The 12,967-nt window shown below is 49.2% G+C and overlaps 1 protein-coding gene across 1 annotated transcript; it reads left to right on the forward strand.

The window, feature by feature from the left end:
- Positions 1 to 2,684: 2,684 nt before the first annotated feature.
- On the forward strand, positions 2,685 to 9,717 carry LOC147414410 (tektin-3-like). The gene is made up of 7 exons (XM_086473517.1): positions 2,685 to 3,263; positions 3,811 to 3,894; positions 5,448 to 5,518; positions 5,732 to 5,875; positions 7,120 to 7,342; positions 8,256 to 8,410; positions 9,501 to 9,717. The coding sequence occupies exons 1-7, from the start codon at positions 2,685 to 2,687 to the stop codon at positions 9,715 to 9,717; spliced, it is 1,473 nt and encodes a 490-aa protein (XP_086329643.1).
- The last annotated feature ends 3,250 nt before the right edge of the window (positions 9,718 to 12,967 follow it).

Consider the following 12,967-nt stretch of genomic DNA (forward strand, 5'->3'; position numbering starts at 1 on the left):
TTCTTATGTCACTGACGGCACCGGGGACGCTGCAGTGCCTGGCAGAGCTGCCACCGAGCCTGGCAGCACAGCAGTGAGCAGCAGCCCCCGGGGCACCCTCAAGCCTCCGCAGTGCACCCCGCATCCAAGCAGCTAAGGGTGAGCAAGGGGAGGACTAAAAAAGCAGAGATATTTCTCCTGATCTTCTGCATTATCTCTTATGTCGCCTAAGTGTACCCCAGCTAGGTGGTTGGGGGCTCCCGTGGTGTGTCTGTGTTCAGGGGTGGCAGAAAGTAGCACCCTGGGATGACTTATCCCAAGAGGGTGCAGGGACATTTATTTCAGCTGGAAATGCAGGGGAAAGTAACCCTGGTCCATTCCCAAGTTCTTAAATATGTGTCTGTCAGTGGCTGAAAGGGAATAATTTATTTGCAGGGGTAGGAGCCAGGGAAGCAGTCTCCCACTCTCGGAATGCTGTTTCTCACGTATAAATAAGTGGCACGGAGTTAAGGAAAGTGCAGTCGCCTGTCCCTAGCAGGGACAAAAGGGCTGAAGTGACTGGTTTGTGGGAACCGACACACACAGTGGTTTTTGTTGGACCTGAGCACAGACGTTTCATCCTCAGCTCTGCCAAACTGGCTCGGAGGGTTGTGTTTGTGAAAGTTTTTCTGCTAAATTTGAGGGTGTGAGTTTCCCGCTGCCTATCCCACAGCCTCTTCAGCCAGGCTGGATCCTGGGGCGAGACTCGGTGCCCACAGCTATGCTGCTCTCAAGTCAGGTACTGGGGCAGCCCATGCCAGCATGGCCAAAATTGCTCAAGGCTTGCAAATACTGTCCTCAAAGTTCAGTGATTTCCCAGCTGCGGGCTGTACACTTTTGCCCTCTGACTCATCCCTATTTTTCTCCGATTTGCCCGAACTGAAGGTCCTGTTATTCTCCTGTATTCGCCGTTCTCTAATTTAATAGCTGCATTCTGAGACATTGTTCATCTGAATGCACCAAACTGCTACAGGCACAGGTGACGCAAGAAGTCTCTTAGGTCACCTGTCCCCATAGCTAGATGTTGGAAAACGTGCAGTTTAATGAGTCAATGGGCTGCGAGCGTCCGGCATGAAGGAGGGTTACCCTCGGTGTACAGCAACAGCAGCTCCCAGGCAGAGCCTGCCTGTCTCCGTGTGCCTCCCATCCATCGCCTTTTAAGCCTTCCCGTAGGAAACTGTGACTCCTTCGTCCTGCCCTTGTGTAGAGAGAGGCATTCTTTGTTGCAGAGGTGACTAAAATGAAAGAAACTCTCTTTCCCAAGGGTTTAATGATTTTAAAAATAAGGCAGTCTCTCTCAGCTCGCCTACACATGCAAAGTGATTAGGGTAGCCCAGGAGGAGCAATTAAACCTCTAGCCACGTGATCGCTTCTGTCGATGCTTTGTTCTAGAATAAAAGTGAGTTTATTTCATGCAAACATCCCATTTTTAAAGGAATAAAGTTGATTTCATGCTGTGACAAATAGGATTTAGCACATGCTTCAGGTCAATCTCCCCTCCCACCCAGGGATCTTGTTGTAGCACACCAGCGTCCCAATCTTTCACTGCGGCTCCGAGCCAGGCTGGGAGCAGTGGGGATGGGATGGTGTTAGGGGAAGGACACATCCCTGCAACACAGCACCTGGCTACAACAGCTATAGGGACTTATTCTGCCCGTGGGTGACACCTGTAACCATACAGAAACTTCACACCGAGCACAGCATACCCTCCTGAGTGTTTGTCCTTAGATGAGGTGTGTCAGGTACATTCGGTGGCCCCTCTGCATTATATTTCTGATAAAATTGACTGATAACCTTAATCTGAAAAGAGCAATGGCACCCACATGCCTTACACAGTTATTGGTAGCAAAATCTTCCTGTGTGACTCTTCCCCTTAGGGTTACTGCAAGGCTGGTGTTTACGAGCTGCTCTGAAAAGACTTTGTGGGATATCTCCTTTCCAAGTGCATTTGTTTTACAGCAGGTGAGCCAGAGATGTTTTTCTTCCTTTGCAAGTCCAGAGATGGCTGTTCTTTTTAGGTTGAAATGGGGGGGGGTGGGGGGGGGTGGGTGCAGGGGTGGGGTGAAATTTGGATATAGTCCAAATTTAAGCAAAGCTCAGCTCACCTGCGGACACCTCACTCAAGCTTTTACTGCAAGTGAAAATAGAGATGATGAGGATGGATTCCCTCACCCACAAACCACGCTGGGTTGGTAGCAGCTGTGCATCCAAAGCTATCACGGCTGGTAATGGAACTTTTAAAGAGGAAATTACAGCAGGAATACTATAAGATCAGCAAAAACGCTGGCCAAAAGAAACAAATGAACATCAGAGAATCAGCAACTACAGTTTCATTGGACGGACAGACAAAATGAAGGCACAGTATCTGTCATTCTCCTTAGTAGCCATGATTTGTTTCTCTCTACATTCCAAGACCTGATGAGAGATACTGACAACAAAGTAAAATCCTTATATATAAAAATGCTTGGGATGCTGTCAGAAGGGATTTGCTTTCAAGAGTTTTAGGCCTGTCCAGGCGATGTGTGGGTGCTGTGTGCATCGCTCTTCGTATTTTAAGTTGCGTGTGTCGCTGTAAGAAGTAGCGCAAGTGCAGGAGCTTACTGAGTGAGGTTGTCTTCTTCTGTCTCCTTTGTGCAGGACACATACCTGAATAGCGGCGTTCAAGAATGGAGCTGGTTGGATCTCCCTTAACTGCAACATATGCCCATCCAAGATCAACACCTACCAAGTTTCTGCCTGCCATCAGCACCATGGCTTCAAGCTATAAGAACCGTTTTCCTTACTACCCCTTGCCTCAGAGCTTCAGCCTCCCCCGGATGCCCAGAGCCTACTACAAAGCAGCTGCCATCAACCCAACTTTGGCTCCCTTTTCCAAAAGCTCCCAGGGGTTACCCCCAAGCAAGATGCTTCCTTTTGTTTCCAACAGAACAACCCTCTTCAGCCGGTACACCTCTGACGACTGGTACATGTCCAATCTGACCAACTACAAAGAGTCGGAGACTACCCGGCGCAATGCCGAGTGTCTGAGAGTCGATACCTCCCGTCTGATTCACGATAAATATCAGCAGACAAAGAAGACCCAAGTAGAAAGCACCAAAAACCTGGGAGATCGTGTCCAAGAGATAGAATTTTGGAAGTCAGAGCTCTGCCATGAGCTGGATGAGATGATCGGGGAAACGAACGCACTCACAGACTTGAAGAAAAGACTGGAGAGAGCCTTGGCTGAGACAGAGGCCCCTCTCCAGGTAAGCACCCTGTCCGGTGGGCTGCAAGCTGTAGCCTACTGCTGAAACATCTGCAGCCATTCAGACGCCCAATTAAGTTTCATTGCAGCTCCGTAACGTCTAGAAAGTTTTTATTAAGAGACCATTAGTTAAGTTAGTAATAAACAAATGCCTTGCCATCTGCTGCCTCCCCTATCAGTACGTACTGAGCACACCAGAACAGTATTTGCTTAACCAAATATTTTTATAAGTGGTACATCCAAAATCCTGGTTTGGGAGACAAAAGCCCATGTCCTCCTACGAGGCTCTGGCGAGGTCAGCCTCAAGCCTGACACAGGTCCCTGCCTTCAGCTGTGGCTGCGCCAGGGACACGTGTGCTCCCCCACGTTGATTTAATGCTGATGTTGCAGCTCGGCTGCTCGTTGTCAGCTAAACCAGCTGCCCTGGGCACTTTTTTTCCCGTGCTGTCGTCTCTGTGCCCACCTACAATTTCATTTCTTACATTACTTGACATGGGGACCATCCCTGTAGGGATTTGCAACCAGCAGTGATGGCATGTCCCCAACAGGTCACTCAGGAGTGCTTGCTTCACCGGGAGAAGAGGATGGGCATTGACCTGGTCCATGATGATGTGGAGAAACAGCTCTTTGTGGTAAGTTTGTCAACACAGATCATGTGTTATTTTTACCTAAACTACTCTGAACAGGTTTTGCAGCCCTGTTCCCTCTCTGGCTCCTTAGTGCCTGTGAGGTGCTAAACTCTTCAAACCCCCAAAACCTGCAGGGCCAGGGGACGACGTTCCCCCACGCAGCAGCGTGCCCACACGGTGTGGGTAAGACTTGCCCTGCCAGAGGCAGGAATAGCTGAAAACCAGCTGTGTGTTTGTGTAGCCTATCAGGGTCCTCTGTCCCTCTTCAAGGAGCTTGTGGGACTCTCCTGCCTTTCAGAGCCCTGCCGGCACAGGATCTATAAGTATCTGTCACATACATGTGATATATCTCTATATATCTGTGTCACATACATATATATTACGCACACATGCACACACACAGATATGGAGAAGGCAGTGTCTGCCCGACAGCTTGTCTGGTTTTCCCAACTATGTTACTTGGTCTAATAAAAGATATTACATCTACCCCCAGCTTTGCTTTGCTCAGAGCAGCGTGGCCGCAGTAAGACTGTGTGTGCTTAGGCAATGCATTTTATAGCAGTCCTAAAACCGCGCACTCCTGCCTGCCTTTATATAGGCTGCTTTAAATTATGAATAAAAAGCAAACACGATGAGAGCTGGCACAGAAGATGGGATCCTATCGCAGGGTACAACAAAATACAATCACTGCAAAGGCATCGCGAAACTGGGAAGGAAACTGCAGCCCCTGGGACTGTGAAGCCACTGCTCTGTTAGAAGATTTTTTCTTATGAGTCAGGCCCTAAAAAAATTGAAAGATTAGTTTAAGGGTCATGAGATTTTAAGAAAATAATTGGAGCTGGTTATCTCCATAATGGCATTTTGGATTTTAAGTGTTTCGGACATATTTAGGCCATGCTTTTCAGCTGGCTCCTGCAGACAGGAGGGCTTAAAAATTATGGTTTTGGAGCACTAATCACCTGCCTCCAGTAGCTGGGGCTTCACAAACGCGATAGATTTGTGCTGAAGTCAAGTGAGCTGAGAGCAGCACATGCCTTCCTCCGGTGGAGCTGGATGTTTCTTAGAAATGGCTTAGAAAGTTACACCAAACTCAAGTCCGTCTCCTCTTGTCCCAGATGGATGGGATTTCTCCTGGGGAAGAAAACATTTGGGGAGCAAAAAGGGCAGATGCTGATTGGGGATGGGGATGTGTAGCGCTGCTGGTCCAGAGAACCTCTATGCCTGTTCATATCAGGTCAGGATCTGTCCCTGTCTCCTATAGTGGAACTAATCATCACTTGACATTGATGTCAAGATGAGAAAACACTTGGCAACCCACCCTGAAAGTGAAGTGGGAGGCCATGGCTGTGGCCACAGCACCCTCCCATCCCCTCCTGGTCGCTGCGCCCAGGCTCAGCTGCACAAGTGAGCGCTCTGGGGTTGGGGGGCACTTTCTCCACTCCCTGCCAGTTTGCTTTGTCCTTGCTGTGTGCACGGTTGGAGAGGCCTGAGGGGATGAGTGTGACCAGGACAACTGAGCATGGATACTGATGGGGTCATGTTTTGCCTTTGCCCAGGAAGCCGACATCATCAGATCCTGCCAGGAGAGGATGCAGCAGTACCTGGATAAGGCGAAAGCCCAGCTCGCGTAAGGAGGAGCTCCTTCTCTCATGCTGCATTTGCAGCTGCGATGTGAAACCCCGGCAGACCCCCACCTCTGCCCACACCCTACAGCCGTAAAACCTGGGCAGGCTCCATGGGAAGCGGGCAGTGGCGCCCACAGGAGCACGTAGCTGCCCAGGTGGGAGGAAACCATTCCACCCATACATCCCCACCCATGGCTCTTGTTTGTGTGTTGAAGGTCCAACAGGGCAGCCCAGCATGAGCTGGAGAGGGACCTGGCCAACAAGCAGACAGCCTACCGCATCGACGACAAGTGCCACCACCTGAGGAACACCTCCGATGGCATCAGCTACTTCCGAGGGGTGGAGCGGGTTGACGCCACGTGAGTGCACGCTGGGCAGCACGAGAGCACCGAGCTGTCCCTGGGATGCGCGGTGCCTCGCCCTGGCAGGGAACGGGTTGTCCCCAGCCCACTGTAAAGGCATGTGTCTCTGCATGGCACATCCATCCTGCCTGGAAACACCCATCTTGGAGGGGCCGTTTCTCCCTGCTCACCATAAAGGGAGAACAACCCTCTGCTTTCAGCTGGATGCTGAACACGCAGTGGGTGAAAGCGAGTCCCACCTAATTACACATTATATCAGGGTTCAGAGATCAGCCTGAAAATGAACTCAGCCCAACACCTCTGCACAGCTCATTAAGTTTATGCGTATTTTCAAAGATGTGTCAGTGCTTGCATGAGCGCTCTTGGTTGACGTGACGTCTGCGGGGTTCACCCCTGCATGGAGAGGGCCTGGCAGGGAGCCGAAATGACACAGAAGATAAAGAAATAGAGAGCATGGTCCTGGGATACGGTTCAGCTGCTTTTGGGTGCCAGGAATTCAGCTTCGGCTCTGCAGTAGATGAATGGTGACCTAAACCAGCACTCGCAGAGATATGCGCTAAGTGGCAAAGGGCTGAGGGAATATATCTGCTGCTCACAAGGACGCGTGCAGTTTATGGAGGGGCATAGATTGATTCAATCTTTCTAATATTTGAATAATTATTCACAGCTCAGACATATTGCAAATGAATTGCAAAGGATTGATGCTAAAATTCAGAGGGGGGCAAAATGTGCCGAGAACCAGCATGTTTTAAATGGGGCTTATGTGGTATTTAAGTCTTTTGTTGACCTTGTTCTGGCCTACTGCACAGGCGTGAACTTCATCGTGAATGCACAGACAGGGAAATGAATATTATCTAATGCTTGTTCAGTTTAGTATGAAACTGAGATAAGTTATGAGCAAAATTAATTGACTGCAATCTGCGCGTCGACGTGAAGCTGGGAATCACTTGGCACTTAGATGGCTCGAACGTGTAAATATGAGGTCTGACTAAAATCTTCATTTTTCTGGGGGAATCTTTGCTTTGTCTGGGCTTTCATAAGTACCACAGTTGTCTTCATGAACATGTCATCATTTCATAAGCATATCGAACAAATGGTGTCCAGGTGTTTTACCTTCATGTGGTCAAATTAAGAGCGTAGCTTTAACCTGCATTTAATCCACACTGCTCCCATGGCATGCCTGGCCATGGCCAGCTTCAGCAGCATGGGCTTACTGGAGGCCTCTCCTTCCTCCTCCCCAGGATCTCGGTGCCAGAGTCGTGGGCCAAGTTCTCGGACGACAACATTCTCCTCTCCCAGAGCGAACGGGCGGCCTCCGCCAAGCTGCGGGACAACCTCGAGAACCTGCTGGTGGTGACGGCCAACGAGATGTGGCGCCAGTTCAACAGGGTGAACGTCGCCTTTGCCAACCGCATCGCTGAGACAGCTGACGCCAAGAGCAAGATTCAGACCCACCTGGCCAAGGTAGCCTGAACCCCTCCCTTTCGGTGTGACACCGTCACTTCCCAGTGACACCACTCTCCACACAGACCTGGCCCAAGAAGAGGAACGGTTGCTACAAGGAGCTGGTTATAGTATCATTATCTGTTTGAAATTCCAAGTACTGGGGACATTCTCCTTGGAGCAGGACAAGTTGGCACTGTAACTTCCTCTCAAGGGATCCTTTATTTCCCTAGTGCCCAGCAGCAAAGGGATTTCAAGCAGAAGGTGGAAATGCTGTTTGCATCTCCTGGTAGTTACTTCAGAAGTGCTGGCTGCCCTGCAGAAAGTCTTTGCTGGGCCTCTACTGGGGTGCCTGCCGGGGGGTTTGCAGGCTCCCTTCTCCTCCAAGGACATGCTTTCAGGCTCAGTGCTCCAGGTTTGCTGCATGGTCAGCCGTGTGTTTCCCGCATGGCTCTGCCAAGCAGGGGAAGTGGAGATCAGTGATGGGCACCTGGCTCGGACTGCTGGGTCTCATGGAAAGCTTCCTGAAAAGAGCTTGACACGGTATCGATTAACTGAGCAGAGACTGGGCTTGCAGCTCTGCAGGCTGATGTCACGTCTTTAATTGAGGATCCATTAAAAACTTTCCCTCTATGAGTTGCTATTGATGGATGATCAATTCCTGCAAGCAGTAATTTTGGGTAGCTGGTAATTCAATAGATCCATCACTGCTCCAAAATCTCCTCTGATGTGACAGCAACAGCAAAGAGAGGCTTTTCCTTGAAAAGAAATCTGCTGGATCTGTGCCTTGGCATGTGTCAGAGCGACAGGGGTCTGAGCCCAGGGTCTGCTTATTCATCTTGTTTTTTTCTGCAGATGGACAGGAGAAAAGGGAAATGATGTGGTCACTTGAGAATATATCATTTAATTTATGAATGCGTTTTTTTCATGCCAGACACTGCAGGAAATCTTCCAGATCGAGATGAACATAGAAGCCATCCGAAAAGCCATTAGGGACAATGGGCTAGTGTTAAAAGTGGCTCAGACCCGGCTGGATGAGCGCACGCGGAGACCCAATGTGGAGCTGTGCCGGGACACTGCCCAGCTCCGGTAAGGCAGGACCCAGGGCTGGGAGGGTCCTTGAGGAGTGACTGGTCGTAGCGCTCAGGAGCATCACTGGATGACAAAATTAATCTTTTTTTTTTTTTTTTCCCCAAAGAGTCATTCCATAAGTGCACTGGTATAATCAAGAGCAATGATTAGGTATCCCAGCCTCGGGGTGGTAGAAGAGCTCTGCACCCACGAAGGAGGCTGTACGCCATGGCCGGGTACAGCCTGATACCACCCCGTGAAGGGATGGATTTTTCCCACTTGGGTAAACCTCACCTACTCTCCTGCCTGCTTCCCAGCTGTTGGATGGCTTAGTTTTGCAGTATAAGCCCTTTAATCTCTGACAGGCTTGTGTTGAGAGCACTTAGCTGCTTCCTTTTGGGTCACTGCAAGAAAGGATGCACCATGTGGAGAAGCAGTAAGGGCTGTCCTCACCTCCCCTGAGGACACTGGAAATCCTTTCAAGGACATAGTGAGCCCTTTGGGACTGCACCCCAAGGGGCCGTGGAGGAGCAGGCTGCCCTGAGTGCCCAACAGCACCCCATGTGAGGGGTGAGGCACCCCAAACCTCACCCCTCCTCCTAGGAGCCCTCTGGGAATGACTCCACGTGAAGCTTTTTAGAAGCCATATAAACCCAGCCCTTGCATGCCATTGGGTTTTTCCATCCTCCACTTGTTTCACATTCACTTTTAGCCTCTCCCAGCTCCCCCATTTTGCTGTGTGTGCATCCGTGGGTGTGGGGAGGAACGCTGCACAGGGAGATCCGGGTGGGTGAACCAACAAACCCGCAAAACCAAACAGGAACAGGAAACCACAGCTGCTCATCCCTCTTCTCGGTGGCACAAGCTGCTCCAGGAGATGAGGCTGCACATCGCCGAAGCCTTAGAGCAAACTTAACCATGCCTGCCCACGGAGGTCTGGAGGAGCTCTGCCCTCGCCTTTCCCGTGCATCTGCCAGAAATGAGGGGTTGAGTTACTCCGAGCACACTGAAGGGGGAAATCCTGTCCCCAAGGGGCCCATCACCAACGCCGTGCTAGAAACCACCCCCGTGACGGGACTGTTAATGGGCATTTCTTGCTGTTTTCCAGCCTCGTCAATGAGGTCCATGAAATCAATGAGACGATCCAGAGCCTTCAGCAGCGGCTGAGAGACGCCGAGAACATACTGCAAATGCTGGTGCATGCCAAGTCGATCTTGGAGCATGACCTGGCCACCAAAGCCAACTCGCTGTTCATTGACCAGGAGAAGTGCATGGGGATGCGCAAGACCTTTCCCAACACTGCACGGCTGCTGGGTTGCTTTTAGGCTGGGCTCAGCTGAACCCACGCTATCTGTTGCAGGAGTATTCCCAGTTTTGCTAGGACGCATTCCCAGTTTTGCTAAGATGCTTTGAAAATACATGATTAGACTTTCACTTCCTCATGAAAGCCCTGAGTAGAAATTAAACGATCACTTTGTGTGTTACATGGTCTACCAGGATTTTTTATTCCTTTGGTTTTTCACTTTCCGTTGCTTTTCCACGGTGTGCCAGAAAGTAGCTGAAAATATCCTGTGTGTGACTAAGAGTAAATCCACCCACAGCGATACATTCCTACCCTTTCAGTCTGTGATTTTAGGAGAAAAACTCTCATGTCCTCCTCGCTTTGAGCCTGTCTGATGCGGAAAAAGCACAAGGGGAAGTAAAGCTAGTTGTCAGAGTAATTAGCTGTTGACATCTTTAATGTATTTTTAATGGTTCAGGAGAAGAAACACAAACTATCTAGTAAAGCATTACAGTATGTTCTGTTCCTAAACAGAAAAACTTGCATTTTAAGCTGATGTCTAGTGATCATTTTCTTGCTTTTGAAAAATTTTAAATGTCATCTAAAATGTCAGTGCTGGGGTCTTAAAACAAAGAAGTGCTTTTGGCTAGCTAATTGAAGAAAATGCTGCGGTTTTAATCTTGGTGAGTATGGATTGGTTCCTAATTTAACCTCTTGCAAGTAGTTTGTTGGTGGAAGCACCAAAGCACTTTGAAGATAAAGGAACAAATCAGTCCTTAAGTCAGCCACCTCGACTGCCATAGTACCTGCTCTCTGGCTGTAAATTTTACCAAGTGTTTGAATTTTCAGAGGATAAGTCTTTAATCAATCTGAAGTTCAGTGTGACAGTCACTTTGCAAATTGTCCCGTCAGACTCACGTGTCAGACACTCTCGACTCTTTTAACCTAAGCAGAGCTGAGCTCAGCCTAAAGCCTGTAGGCACCAAGAATCCCAAAGGAGCAGAAGCTCAAGTCCCTTCTCTTCCCTTGAGAATCCAGGGCATGGACCTCCTGGCCCAGCGTGGGGACTCTCAGGAGCTGAGAGCATCTTCTCTCATCTCGTACCCCCAGATGACTCCAGCTCACAGCACAGGTCCAGACAGACCTGCCTGCCCTCCCTGCTCTCCCAGGGGCAGCCCCCGAGAGCTGTAACCTGTGCCAAGGTCCTGCCCTGGCCCCAGCATCTTGGCAGGATCTCTCTTCAGAGCTGCAGCCCTAAACAGGAAGCAATTGTCTATTTTTTTTTTTTTCTTTCTTTTTTACTAGCACTTTTGTCTCACGGAGACTAAAGATAGGTTTCCTCTACTTTGTGTGTATCTTGGAGCCAGAGTCTGTCGGAGACAGCAGCCACCCTTTCTAAAGAGACGATATAACCGCAAGCAAGAAAAACTGTCCAGCTCATCGCACCTTCCCTTTCTGCACTTATCTCCCTCCCCAAAATAAGCCGATGGCATGCTGAACTCATAGGGACTTCCAGTTTTTGTTGGCACCCTCGCTAGCCTTTGTGCTGCTTTGAGCTGTTACTCTCCCTGTGTTCCTTTACTGAAAGCTTTCATAAACCCTGGTGATTTTGGCTGCTCGGCTGTTTTGAAGCCCCGCTCCAGATGGCTGGTTTTCAGGCAGAGCTGCCTGTTTTCTGTTTTGAGAATTGGGTCCCGTGAATTGTCTCGAGCTGAGCGCTGGGAAACGGAGGCACCCCAGTCCCTTTCTGAAAGACTCATGCTTTTAAGTGACTTGAGCGAAATCCTGGCATCAGCGACAGCTTCACATTCATTTCATTTCCACCTTCATTTTTGAGTCACATAAAAAGATACCTGAGCTCTGTTGTACTATGAGGGCACACCAATATCAGCACCCAAACTTTCCTATTTTCTCCAATTTTGCTTTCAGAGTCCCCCATCTTTCCCCCTAGCCCAACTCCTTTAAGGCTTTCTCCTAATTGACAGTGTTTATGTGGTGTTGCAATTATCCAGCTCTAAATTTTATCTTCCCGTCCTACCCTCTTGATGCTTCTTTACACAAGATAGGCTGTGGGAGCGTAGCTCGCTGAAAACAGGCATGGAATGCTAGAGGGCCTGCACAAGGAAAACTCTGTTGAACAGTTTGTCTAAGCTAACATGGTAGGCCTCAAGGACGCTTCGACCTTGAGGGTCAGAATAGAAGAATTAGAAGCTAACATCCGTATGAGGCGAAACGCATTAGTATTAATAGTAAAGTGATAGGTAGAAGCAGATGACTGATGTATGTATAGCACAATTGGAGTTTATGAAAAACTGCAAGTCATGATGACTTTGGAAAATTATCCTATTTAAGAAAGTGCATCTGCACACAAAAAGGAGTTTCCTGATATAACTCATATTGAGTCTTTTGTGGATTCTCCAACTCCCGTCTCCGCAACTCTCAGCCAGTCGCACACTTGATCTATACTCCTCTATGTGTACATGACAGCCCTTGTAACGACCTTCCCTTTGTATCGCCATACCTCTACATTAGGGGGGGGGGGGGGGGGGGGGGGGAAGCTTTCCAAACTACTAGCTATTAACTGGAGCTATTTAAGATGACCCAGCCAAATCAAGGAAAAAAGGTTTACCATAGGGAGCCATTCTGAAGTCATCCCACTTCATGGGGAGAATTATGTAGGTCACCAAAAAGCCTTTCATTCCTGACCTGCTGGTGCAGCAGTGGCACAGCGAGTACAGAGTAAAGGAAAAGTAACAGCAGTCACCAGTGAAGGCTGAAATCCCAGCACTCGCACAACTCCAATTCCAGGCACTTCAGTGGAACAGATTTCACTCACATGCATCTCAGCTGAGAAGGTAAAAAAGGGACAGCAGACTCAATACTGCAAGTTTGTGACTCAGAGATAAAAAGGGAAACGAAATGCTACCGTCGGAGCCTGCCTGCTGCTCCCAGCCACACCTGCTGAGGCATAAAAAAGCAAACAAAAAGCTTACCACGCCTCCAGCACCAAGAGTCCAACCACAACACCTGCTTTAGAAATTCTTTGTGCCATATGTCCCTCCGTCCCAAGGATGACGTGAACAACCTTTCACATCAGTTAATTGCAGTGCTCGTGCAGTAGGTAACACTTTTATGGCTTTTTATTTCCAACATCCTGCAGCTGTGGTCCGATAGCGCTCACGGTACCAGATCCCTAAATAGCAGCAGCCAAAAAATCCCAGGAACCTGCTTTCACAGCTGAATTGCAAAGTCTTTTCTTAACAGGACAGACACCAGAGCACACACCTCAGCCA

The sequence above is a fragment of the Leptosomus discolor genome, chromosome 15, assembly GCF_034619465.1.
Source record: "Leptosomus discolor isolate bLepDis1 chromosome 15, bLepDis1.hap2, whole genome shotgun sequence".
NCBI lineage: Eukaryota > Metazoa > Chordata > Aves > Leptosomiformes > Leptosomidae > Leptosomus > Leptosomus discolor.

Excerpts from the sequence above, each read along its gene's own strand:
- LOC147414410 (XM_086473517.1), top strand. The coding sequence starts at position 2,685 with ATGGAGCTGGTTGGATCTCCCTTAACTGCAACATATGCCCATCCAAGA. Across the intron at positions 3,264-3,810 it reads AGACAGAGGCCCCTCTCCAG|GTCACTCAGGAGTGCTTGCT; the intron begins GTAAGCACCCTG and ends TGTCCCCAACAG. Across the intron at positions 8,411-9,500 it reads CGGGACACTGCCCAGCTCCG|CCTCGTCAATGAGGTCCATG; the intron begins GTAAGGCAGGAC and ends GCTGTTTTCCAG.